Here is a 12322-nt window from a genome sequence, read left to right on the forward strand (position 1 = left end):
GACCCCAGCTCACACAGACAGTCAATGTATTCGCTATGCTAATTTCAACCCTAGGCCCAGTTGTCCCGGAACAGTGACAGGGACTAGCATAAGTTTACAAAGACTAACAAAATTGGGACAAAATTGGAGACAAGAGTTCCCATATGTGGCTTATCATCTTAAGGATGAAGCCTGATAGCCAGGGATCGAAGTCCCTCCATAAACAGGCCCCTGCCAGCGGCTGAACTTGTTCCCTCATGCAGAAAAGTAGGATAATTAAAAGTATTTCCTTCGTAGGACTGGTATGATTGTATGATCAAACTCCCATATATAAGATATCCAAAATAACAAACAGTGCCCAACACTTATTAGAGCCCGCAATAAATGTCTGTCAACTTTCTATTACCTCTGAGGCTTTATCTTGCACCATCACCACCCCACCCATTCTAGGCAGAGATCACAAACCTATTCCCTTTTCTTTGAAGTCTCCTAATGGCCTTCCCACCCTCCACTTGCCTGGGCGAAGTACCCCTTTTTGCACACACCTGTTCACTACTTGAGTAGAGCACACTGTACTAGGTGTCATGAAATTTATGTTTAAACAGGTTCCCTTGCTCCCAAAGAGCTTCCATATAGGAGATAAGGTTAAAACCATGTGAAAAAGGCACACAAGCCTAGAACATGGGGAAATTAAGTAATCCAATTTTAAATCAGAGTCTAAGGCAACAGAAGAGTTCATAGTGCTGTACATGACTGCAGAGTGAACTGAACAGACAGTAACAGCTCTAATTTTTCAGAGGAAGGAAAGAGCCCCTTAGGCTAGGCGCGAGGGAAGGCTTTAAGGAGGAGGCACCATTTGAGCTGAGTCTGGAAAAACAGCCAGGATCACGGGAGATGGAGGAGAGGCCGCAGGTATGGATCAGGCAGCAGCCCCCTCACTCAGGCACCGGAGCCCCTGGAGCAGGACGTGGTCGCTCACGTCTGCACGGCCACTGCAGCACAGTGGGGGCAGTTCACGACATGATTGGGAGGGTGCAGAGCTGCAGGGGCTGCGACACTGCGAGGCCAGGGCAGCACTCAGTGTGCTTCTGCAGCTCCCCTACACTGGGGGACCATCTCCCCTTCGCCGCTTCACCCACCCAGCCCCTTCCTATTCTCTGTGCGGGTTTTCCATGACCCCACCCTACGAAGCGGCAGAACCAACACAGGAGGGCATTGTGCCCCTTTAATGTGATCTATTAATCACACATAAACCCCTGGCCACTCATCACTGCTGGTACTTGGTGGCCCTCAGAAGTGCCGCATCTTCTCTGGGCTGCATTTCAAGGCTGACAAGGCACTGAAGGGCATGCTGAGGTCCAGGCACACATTCTGGCAATGGGAGGGGGCAGAGCCCCAGCTCTAGGCACATGCCCTCCTCTCCAGGCTTCTTGGAGCAGCCGAGGAAGAAAAAAAATAGTCCCAGGCCATGGCTGACAGGTAGATGGAACTTCTGCGGTCATTCAGTTCCCTCTCTGAGCTGGCTCGCAGTCATCTTCTGGGACTTCGGTCAGGTAGGTCCAGGGGACTCCGTAGGACATCGTGGTCCCTGCCCCAGTGCTGGAGCATCAGACAGAAAACTGGGGCAGGACTTTGACTGAGGAAGATTCCGTATGTTCAGCCAGCAGGCTCTCCATGGAGGTCCATATGCAATGATGCTGGGCTCACCACTAACATCTTGCTCCATGGGTCTGAAGTCCTGCTGTCCAACTGCAGTTTGCTCCTGGGACTGGAGATCACACAGTCCACCTCTCACTTCGGGCCTCCACAGCCTGTACCAGCCCTTCGCCCAGGATGGCAAAGTCCTCCAGGATCGCTTCTACATTGGGCACCATCACCAGCTCCCCACCCTGAGACACCATCATGCGCCCTTTTGTGCTGGAGGCCTGAGGGAATCAGAGAAATGAAGTGTCACGAAGGCACATCCAGAGACACCAAGACACACACACCTCACACCTGACACAGGGTCACTCATAAAGCAGGCCACACACAGACATGCGTGTCCACATGAAACCACATGTACACACTCAGGAATACATGGCTGTCCCCAGCCAGCACACCTTGAAGGGCTGGGGCTGGAAGCTTGTGGGCTTCCAGAGGACACCGATCACCTCTCCGCCGTGCTGGTCATAGAAAAAAAGGGCCAGGTCCCCAAAGGCCTCCTGGGAAAGGGCAGGGCAGAGACAAGATTACAAGTGGGCATCTGAGAGCCACCTACATGGGCCCAGCTCCACCTGGGAGTCCCCTCCGCTGGGTCAGTCAGTCCTTCAGGACCTACCCTGAGCTGTGCCACATAGAGCTGAGGAGGGTCATAGCCCAGCACGGGCATCAGGGACGAGGGCCCCGGCTCACTGAGCAGGCCGCGGCAGAAGGAGGCGGCCGGCGAGTCCACAGCCTGGCGGTGCCGGGGAATGTGGCGGGGAGACAAGCGGATCAGCACGTCGTACATGTCCAAAGGGGGCCGGAACACTGTCTGAGGAAGGACAGGGAGTGTCAGCAGTGCCCACTTAGAGTTGGCAGCTGGACCAAAACAACCCCTCCACATGCCCACCTTGATTCCCACCCCCTCTTTGTGTGACCACACATTATGGGCCTGAATGTTCATTTGAAAGTGGGAACACCAAGACCCAACTGGTACCACTTTGGGTCCAGCAGGAAGAGCACAGGCTAGAAGCTGGGGCCCTGGTTCTCCTCCAGGCTCCGCCACTGCCAGGAACCGTGGCAGCTTCTACGCCTTCTCTGGATTCAGTCTCACTAAACAAGGGGACTGGGCATCCTTGAGGGCCCCTGGAGCTCAGACTTCCATAATTCATAGGCAGAGTCCCCAGAGGCCCTGGAGCCAGTCTTGGTCAGGGGCTTACCCTGATGTCCCCAGGCTCCCGGGGATCCATTAGCTGCTTTTCTAGCACAGGTAAGGCCTTAGCTGCCAGGACCACGAGCTGCTGGAGGATCTGGGGGTACACAGACACAGATAGGTTAGACCTCATCACATGTCTCTCTTAGCTCAGGCTGGGCCTGCTTTTTCCTTGAGGGAGAAAACCACGTATTTGGGGGCAGAGATGGGATTGAACCTGGGGCGAGGGTCCATCCTGTGTCCATATAGAGCTTTTGCGATCCTGGGGGGTAATGATGACCATGACAGGGAGTTGTGTCCGAGCTGCCAGGAAGCCCCTGCGGATCTCCACCTGCTCCTCCACTGTGAACAAGAAGGCATCCTGGCTCAGCTTGCCCCTCTCCCCCAGATACTCTCTATTGCCCCAGGTCCTCCTATTGTACACTCAGCAAATTCACATCACAGGATTTTCCAATGCCCCTCCCCCAGGTGACAAAAGCAATGAAAGGGACACCGCATATGCCTCAGTTGGGCGGGGCATTAAACTCCCAGTCAGCCCAGAGGCAGAATTTTCCACTGCCTGGCAACAATCTGGTTTCTGAGCCTATACAAGCTAAGGCTTGCCCCTGGCCCCCTCCCAGCTCCCACACACCTGGGGAATTAGAAAGCTGACACCTTCTTCTCTGCTACTATGACCAGGAGCTTCTCTTATTACAACCAGAAATCACCACTTCTACCCCCTAAAAGGTCTGGGCATCTATTCTAATCTGAACCCTTTCCTGCTCCCCATAAGACTTCTCACCTGGTGTTCAGAGTCCCCTTTCCACTCTCCACCCCTCTTCCCAGACCCCAGGGAGCCTGCTTACCGCCCCCAGTCCATTCCATTTCTGGTTACCATGTGGGCAAAAAACATCTCTACAGTCTAAGGGCTCCCTAAAGGCTTGACCTGGGCCTCTTCTTCCTACTAATTCTCCACCCCAAGGCAGTCAGGTTCAGGTACAGATACCTGGGATAGGGAGGCACAGAGAAAACCTAGCAGGCTGACAGGGAAAAGTCTTGCCTGTCCTACTCTGCAATCCACAAAAGGCAGCTCTTCCAGTAGTCTGCTCCCAGTGCCACCACTTACCAGTGAGCTCACTGTTGAGGTTCACAATGAGGGGGTTGTTCTTCCAATCAAAGGTTGAGACCAGGAAAAGGAACCGAAGGAAGCCCACCTGGGGGGAGCTGAGGGGAAGGAGTAAGCAAAGTGGGGTCCAGCCACACGTCCCCAGGCTTCCTGCATAGTCTAGGGAGCCAAGACTCCTTGGCAGATATTGGGCAGGGGTGGGGGTGGGGACGTGGGGGGAGGTGTCCGAGAAACCCTCTATCACTTATTTCAGCCATTCTCTCCCATTTGGAGAAAGTGCAGCATGAGAGATAAAAGCCCCAAGGGGAACTTAACTGGCTAGGGGAAAGGTAGAGGAATCACCTGGGAGGCGTGAAGGGCTCAGGATGTAGAAAAAGGGCAGCAGCCACCAGGTCCAGGCTCTCATCGGTGAACCCCTCACCCAAAAGCTGGGCACGCACCCACCGCTTGGCCAGCCGAGCCACACCCGAGAAGGCTGGGTGCTGCTGTTGGAGTCTGTGAGGGGAAGATGGTAGCAGCAATGAGACTTGGGCACTGAGGGCCCAAGAACAGTGTTTCAGTCCTAGCTCTGCTGTTTATTCATCCTTTACCCAACACTGGCCTCCGTGCTAATGCATTACATGTGTAACCTCACGTCTTCCTAACTAATGACCCAAGATGTTGATCCTAGCATTATTCCCATCTTACAGATGAGAAAAATAAGGTCCCGCGGGTGGGAGTGGGGAATCCTACCCAGAGGAATTTAGCCAGTGAAGCGGCAGGGCCACGATTCTAGAATTTGCCTGACTCCAGAACTCATATCCCTAACTATTACACCATCTGGCCTCCCAGACAGACAGGTGGCCAGGAGAGAAGAATGGGGCAGAAAAGGGTCTATGGACAGAAGAGGCTGTGCAGAGGGCCATACCCATGCAAGGCGCTGGTGAGCAGGGGCAACTGCCTTGTGTCCCTCTCAAGGCGGAGGGAGGCGGGCGTGTCCCTCAGTGAGATCATCCCCTCAGGGCTGTGCGTCTCCTTCAGGACCTGGGGCTCCCGCTGGTAGGCCACACGAATCCGGAACACAAACCCATCCTGTGGGAAGAGATGGGATGGGATGTACATGTGAGCCTGAGGCATCCTGACACACCTGTCACCTCCCTACCTGGGGGTATCCCTGCCCTGCACCAGCCTAACCTTGAGGACGTCAGTGTGCGTGGCCGTGGCCCGGCACTGCAGCCCATGCTGTTGCATCAGCAGCTCTGCCAGGCGCAGCTGGAAGGCAGCTCGGACCCGTCGTATGGCGTCAGCATCCTGTGGCCACTGACCACTGCCCTCCAGGTGACATACCACTGGGGAGAAGGGCGAGAGGTCTCAGACTGCGGCCAGGGGTGGAAACAGTCCCTCTCACCCCCTCCGAAGAGCCCCCTCACCTGTCATGGGCTCCACGTAGGCCGGACAGGGCTTGTCGGGCCGGGGCAACAGCGAGGCCCGCTCTCGTAGGTGCTCATGGAAGGAGTAGGCTGGCCGGACTGGAGTTGGTGGGAACACCTATGGAATCAGAAGAGCTGAGGAAGGGGCCTGGGACTGGGGGGAAAGGGAGCACCCCGAGTCAGGAGTTGGAAGGGTGAATACCGGGTGAGTGGAGCAGAGGTGGGGGTCACTAAGCAGAAAGGGCTCCCTGCCTCTTACACCTCACCTCAGTGTAGCGCAGCACTGGGTGAGCTCCCTGCACAGCAGACACAGTCAACGGGAGACCTTCCAGCCCCCACAGCAAGCGGCTGAGGTCATCGTAGCAACGCACCGCAGCTGCCAGGGCCTCCTCACCCGTGCTGGAGTTCTGTGAGGGAGAAGACAGTCAGGAGGCCCGGACCCTACAGAACCCCACCACCACCTGGGATTTTGCCCGGGCTCAGCCGCTGCTGCAGTGCCAGCGCTCCCTCTTCTGGACACTCTGAAAAGTGCAGCTTGACTGAGGGAAGGGCTCTCTACCCACCACCCAATTCAGCCACATAAGCTACTACTCTATGATCCCCAGCCTTGACCACAGCCCTGAACCAGGGTCCTTACCTCTTTTAGGCCTTGGATCAGTGCATCCAGGAGGCCCCCCATATAGTGGATACAGGTATCTGGGATGTCAGCATGGCTGGAAAAGGGGCACAGACATAGTGTGGCATTGGGTGCTAGGAGTCAGCTCCTGCTGGATGTGAGATGCTCACCCCAAAGCCTGGGTCCGACCCTCCTAAAAGGCTCCCCAGCCCAAGGCTGACTCCTGGCATTCCGATGCTAACACTCACAGTGCCAAGAGGTGGGTGACCACCTGGTAGGGAATAAGGCGCTTCTGGGACATTGAGACTGCCTCCCAGACCACAGCTTCCCGAATGGCCCCATCCTGGAAACGCCGAAGCTCGGAGCGAGATCCCCAGAACTGGCGGAAGTCAGCAGCCTGAAGCGAGTAAAGGGGTGATGAGAGAGATCAACAAAGAAGGGCTCTGAGAAATCTCCCTGATGGGCCTCAATCCAGGTGGCATGAGGACGATCCACCCCATTTCTTCCAGTGTACATGCTGGGCTCCCCAAGACAGGGCCAAATCACCCCTCAGACCCCAGAGTTCCTCACCTCAGGCTGGTCAGCCTCTGGACCCAGCTCGAGGACACTGGTCAGTCCCTCAGGCCGAAGGAGCAATCCCAGCGTCAGGGTCCCCGAGTCTCTGTGCTTCGGTGGATCCTGGCCGATACCCCACTGGAGGGTACAGAAAGGCTGAGCTCAAACCAAGAATCCCCCCGCTGAGTCTGGAAACCCACCTTCTAGCTAGAGGGATGGTGTGTATTTTGTATTTCCTGGGACCCTGGATCCAAGCCCCCTCAGACTCACAAACTCCCCAATCCACACCACCTCACCTCTGAGATTGGGGGCCGAGAGTGGGCGAGCAGGTGCAGCCGGGACCCCAGACCCTGTTCCAGAAGGGTGGTTAGTGGGCCCAAAGCAGCTGATACATAGTCCCCACCATGGTCCTGCAGCTCTGGCCATAACTTCAGCCGGTGACATGCTGCTTGTAGACGACTCAGGGGGCAGAGACTGGGGGTGAGGCATAGAAGGACAGGGAGAATCAGGACTGCTGGCCTCAAGTATCTTGCCCCCAACAACCAGGAAAATCTGAGCTGAGGCCCATCATTATAGCCCCAGGGAAACAGGACCCGCTGTCACACCCTGCCCCCCTAAACTCACTGCAGAACGTGGTCAAAAGCCCGGATCATGGGTTTGGGAGTCATCAACAGCAGCTGGAATCCGTCGTCAGCTTTGCTGTCCAGCAATACCATAGACAGCCGCGCCTCGTGTTGCACCTGGAGCCACAGGGATTCAGACGTGAGACTGCCACCACTGTACTTCTCCCCTCATTGACCTGAGGTCTCAGACCAAGAGACATGCCTGACCTAAGCTCTTTGGAGAGGAGTTTCTGAGGTTCTGGTGCGGGCAGAAGGGACAAAGCCTAGGCTGGGACATCTGCTAACCCAGGAATGGAAGACCATTGGTACCTGGTGGTAAGTGGAGGCAGTGACATCAGCACAGAGGTTGAGACGGCCTGAGATATCCAGGAAGACAACAGGAAAGGCCCGGTGGAAATCAGCCAGGGCCGGCTTGGAGGGGTAGAGAGAAGCCAGTCAGGGCTGGGGCCTTACCTTCAGGCCTCCTTGCCCAGACTCAGCCCTACCCCACTCACCAAGGAGGGATCTGAGCTGAGACATAAACTGATCCCGTTGCTTGTCAGATCTGTTGTGGCTGAAATGAACCAGAGAACGTGGGTATGTCAGAAAGTACCCCTGACCCTGGGAACCCAGGCCTAATGACACCCTCTCTCTGGCGAGGTGGCTGCGATTGTCTGCCTCTGGGACTCAGTTTGCTCATCTGTCTGATGGCAAGAAACCTTATAATCCCGACAAGATGAGAGGATTCCCAGGATGAGTGGAATCCTTGGCCTTTCCAAGTCTAGGCATCTTACCCAGAAACTGCAGGACGCTTCGCAGAACCTGGTAGCCGCTCATAGTGGTGTGGATCTTGCGTGTGGACACAAGAAAGGCAACCAGCATGGAGACAAGGAACCCGCTAAATCCTCCCAGGCCCTGAAAGAAAGACAGACAGAGGCGCAAGCTCGGAGCCAGCCCACCACTCAGCAAGGCAGGGAAGCTGGGTCACTCCCAACTCACCTTATCCAGTTCCCGCTGCCGTAGCCAGACCTTCAGAAGTGCAACACCATCCTTCAGCCCCAAGGCTGAGCCTAGCACGGTTGACAGCAGCTGCACATGGGACTCGAGGGCTGTGTCTTGCAGGACCCACGTATTATAGTGAGGGGTGGGGGGCTCTGCACTACCTGTGGGAGGAAAGGAAAAGCCATGAGAAAAGTCCTCACAATACCCTTGCCTCCCGCTCCACCTTGACACCAATGCCTGCTCACCATCCCCTGGAGGACTCTGCCCTCGGTACCAGGCAGATCGCACATTGTTTTTGGATGGCAGCAGGCGGCACGGGCGGAAGAAGTCAGGTGGAGGGCATGGATGCAGACGTACAGTAACCAGGCGCTCATTCTTTCCTGGTGGGGGACAAGGGGTACTAAGACCCTACAGCCGCCTCGAGCCAGAGGGACCCCTGTTCCACCACCCCCCTAGCTAATTGAGGGCCCCTTGCACTCCCACCTTAGCATTTGAGTTCCCTATACCTTCCCCCTCAAACTTGAGGCCCAAGCCTCTCACTTTGGACTTGAGGGCCCTGTGCCTCCCCCACTAGATTTGTCATCCCATACTGTGCCCTTAGCCCGGTGTGTGCCTCCCACCATGTGGCCGCAGCAGCAGTGAGGGTTTCAGGTGGCAGCCATTGGTGTAGGAGAAGCGAACACTGCCAAAGAGGGGGTCTTGGGCCAAGTGGTGAGCCAAGTGCGCCAGGTAGAGAGCACGCTTGCGGAAGTAGCGCTGGTTCAGCCCATCCTTGTCTTGTAGGATCTCCTGGAGGGGGTCAGGAGAAGAGAAGGATGGCATAAGTACTTGCTATTGGAGAGCTTGGGGGCCAAAATGAAGCCAAGGTGAGAGTCATAGCTTAGCAACCCCAGGAATTCTCTGCTGGCCAGAGTATCTGAGTCAGGGCTAGCAACACAATAATACCCAGTCCACAAAGGTCTAAAGGAGCAGCCTTTGGCCCAAAGGCACATGTAGGTGGCCCTCTAAAGATGACTGCAGTGGTCTGCTTTTGATTTCGAATTCAGATTTCAATCTGTTGGCAAGTATCAGGTGGGAAAGACAGAAGGACCCAGGGATTTGTCGGTGGCACAGTGGCAAGCCTCTTCATTCCCCAAACTCTGGATCTCACCCTGGGCATGGTCAGTGCTACGTCCACATTGATGTCCGGCCGGATGCAGGTGCCCAGAAGGTAGCTGCCCACAATAGTGACCTGGGCTGGGGGCAGGAATCGGAAACAGCCCTTCACGGTATAGGGCACTTGGTGGAGAGGGACTTGAACCCCAACCGGGAGCCATGACTGGTCAACCAGCTGTGGGGACAGAGACAGGGACATATACTGATTTGATCGGCTTCTGAACACGTTCCCTTGAGGGCTAGTAGACATCTTAAATCCACCACATCAACATATTTAAAACCAAACTCCTGATCTTCCTATAAACACATCTTCTCCATTAAGGCAACTCCAAACCAATTGCTAAACCAAAAACATTTAAATCACCTTGACTCATCTATTAAGAACACCCATTTCACTTTTAAAAGGCATCCAGACTCTGACTACTCTACTTCTCTACCTTAGTCTGAGACACCACCATTTTTCAATGAATCACTGCATAAGAGGTTCCTAACTAGTCTCCCTCATTATACCTTTGTCCCCCTTGCTTCTACTTCAACATAACAGTCTGAGTGAACTGCTGAAAATTGAAATTACATTACATCACTGCTCTACCAAACAAACCGTGCAGTAGTCCCCCATTTCACCCAGAATAGCCCAAGTCTTTGTTTTGGTACACAAGGACCTGAATGAAATGACCTTTCCTCCATTACCTTTCTGAGCTCATCTCTTTTTATCTTCCCCTCATTCATTCCAAGGAACGTACCAGACCTACTTCTGCCTTTGAGCCTTTGTGTTGGCTGTCTCCTCTTCCTAGAATGTTATTCTTCCCTTAGATATCTATATGGCTGACTCACTTGCTTCAAATCTTCACAAAAATGTCACTTCAATAAGGCCTAACTCAACCACCCTATTTAAAATTGCAAACCACTCCCAACTTCTGATATTCCCACAATCCTCTTGCTTTGTCCTATTTTTTCCCTTTTTCAATAGTGCTTACTACCTTATAATGTTGATAATCTTGCTTATTATCATTGTCCACAACCCGAACACTAGAACATAGGCTGCTTTGTTCACTAATATATCCTAAGAACACAACTACTGCAAGGCACATAACTGTTTGTTGAATGAATGACCGTGTGATTTACCACACTCCCAGCTGAGCCTCCTGGCAGTGAGAACAAGCTCCAGAGAATAGCAAGGCCCCTATTTCAGATGCCCCCACTGAGCACTTCTTCTGGGCTTTCCAGTTCCCCATACCACCAGCCTTACCTCTGTCTCAGGGGTTGAGGGCACCCTCATGATCCGCTGGTTGATCTCCCGTAGAAAAGCATCAATCCGCTCCTTCTTCTTCTCTGACAGCTTCACTTCCTTCAGTAGCTCCTCTACCTGTAAAGGATTGGGGGAGAGTCCTTCAGCCTCAGGGCCTGCCCGTCTAACCTAAACCCCAGCTACCATACAGTACCTGTAAACGAAGCAAGCTAGAATGGAATAGGCTTTCGGTCTCCCGAAGGTGATTCAGCTCCTCACTGGTAGGATCCTTGTATAGTTCTGCCCGGCTGAGCTTCACTGGCTGCAGAAGGCCCTCCATTGGAGATCCAGCCATTGTATGCTTCTTTGAGGATTTCTTCTTCTCCTCCTTGCCTGTGCCTTCCAGAGATGGCTCCATCACCTGTGGCCAGTGAGAGGGAAAAGACAGTGTGAGGTCACAGATGTCTAGAGTCCACTACCTGAAGTGTCACCATGATAGGATGTGGGTAAAAGCTTCATCTGCTCTTGGTCTCTCTTTTGAATGGGAGTGAGATTGTTAAAACTCAGGATAATCATTACTTAGAAGAACATTACTGAGCTCTAGGCTGAAAACTCCTTGAGTTGAGGGCTGTCTACCTGACAGCACAAACATGGAGCTCTCCATGCAGATGGTAGGGGTAGTAGCTGACTGGGTCCTGCCCTAAGCAATGCCTGAGCTCCTTCTATTTCCAGGTACCATGCATCAGGGAGCTTCCTCTTCTGCTGGCTTAGTCCTGGGACTTTGCAAATGCCATCTCCACTCTTACTCTGTTCAAATCCTGCCAGATTCCACTTCCCCTAGCAAGCCCTGATATAGACTGTATACATTTGTACTCAATTAGTGATGGAAAGAACAAGAACCTACTGGCTCTGGAGAATATACCAAGTCACCCAATCCTCACAATAATCCTAGAAGAAAACGGACACTTGAAGGTCTCACGAGGTCGAGGTTTCACAGTTCATATGCTTATACTGTGAGAAGGCTTCAAACCCTGGTCTGCAAGATCCCAAACCTTCCTTCTTCCTTCCAGCCCTGGACCCCGGCCCCGTCCATAATCCCACACCAGGGAGAGCCTTACTGGAGCACTCCAGGAGCGCTACCATGTGCCCCATGCTGGAAGCATCAAGCGAATGGAGCTCCTCCAGAGGGAATCGCCCTCGAGCTCCTTGCTGGCGAGCGGTCGGGCTCTGCCAACCTCCAGCACGTTGAGCATCCCTTCTTCCCAGATGGCTCACCCACCTCGGGTTCCCCAGCAGCTCCACGAAGCTGCGTTCCCGCAGGCGCCGGTCCCATCCCTCCGGGTCCAGGTCTCGCTCCTGCACTTGGGGTTTAAAGCCGGCGGCACTTCTTCCTGCCACGACAGATCTGCCGAGACCTCTCCACAGAAGCTGAACCCCTTCAGCACTTCTGCTGCACACCCCGAGAGACTGGCTGGGGAATCACAAGATATCTTGCATGGACAGCCCCAGAGAATTGGTGAGGTACTTCAATCAAGCCTCGTGCTGCAGGACTCCGCCCAGCTCCGGAGCCATTGGGTGAGTGACCGAGGAGTTGCTCGCCATTGGTTTCTGTCACTATCCAGGACCGCCCGTTATGAGGGAGGGACTAAACAGGGTTCGATTTACGGTCTCTTTGCGACATCAGACCGGAAGCTTTCCGGTCGCCTGGCGGTCGCTTCCTTTTCCTCACTTCCTTCACATGGGTCAAAAGGGGAAGGGCGGAGCCAATTTGGGCCTTC

The 12322-nt window shown here is 54.2% G+C and overlaps 1 protein-coding gene across 1 annotated transcript; it reads right to left on the bottom strand.

Moving 5' to 3' along the window:
* Positions 1–665: 665 nt before the first annotated feature.
* Positions 666–12080, bottom strand: NOL6 (nucleolar protein 6). Its single transcript, XM_033123950.1, has 26 exons — positions 11824–12080; positions 10759–10965; positions 10566–10682; positions 9312–9491; positions 8782–8950; positions 8407–8541; positions 8159–8322; positions 7954–8074; positions 7675–7733; positions 7490–7591; positions 7182–7297; positions 6854–7031; positions 6573–6695; positions 6251–6399; positions 6024–6099; positions 5653–5793; positions 5387–5504; positions 5151–5305; positions 4885–5048; positions 4320–4472; positions 3978–4075; positions 3090–3214; positions 2880–2969; positions 2297–2491; positions 2079–2180; positions 666–1904 (listed from the first exon to the last, which is right to left on the bottom strand). Exons 1-26 carry the CDS (start codon positions 11875–11877, stop codon positions 1755–1757), a joined length of 3441 nt encoding a protein of 1146 aa, XP_032979841.1. The 5' UTR covers positions 11878–12080; the 3' UTR covers positions 666–1754.
* Between the last annotated feature and the right edge of the window lie 242 nt (positions 12081–12322).

The sequence above is a fragment of the Rhinolophus ferrumequinum genome, chromosome 12, assembly GCF_004115265.2.
Source record: "Rhinolophus ferrumequinum isolate MPI-CBG mRhiFer1 chromosome 12, mRhiFer1_v1.p, whole genome shotgun sequence".
Taxonomy (NCBI): Eukaryota; Metazoa; Chordata; class Mammalia; order Chiroptera; family Rhinolophidae; genus Rhinolophus; species Rhinolophus ferrumequinum.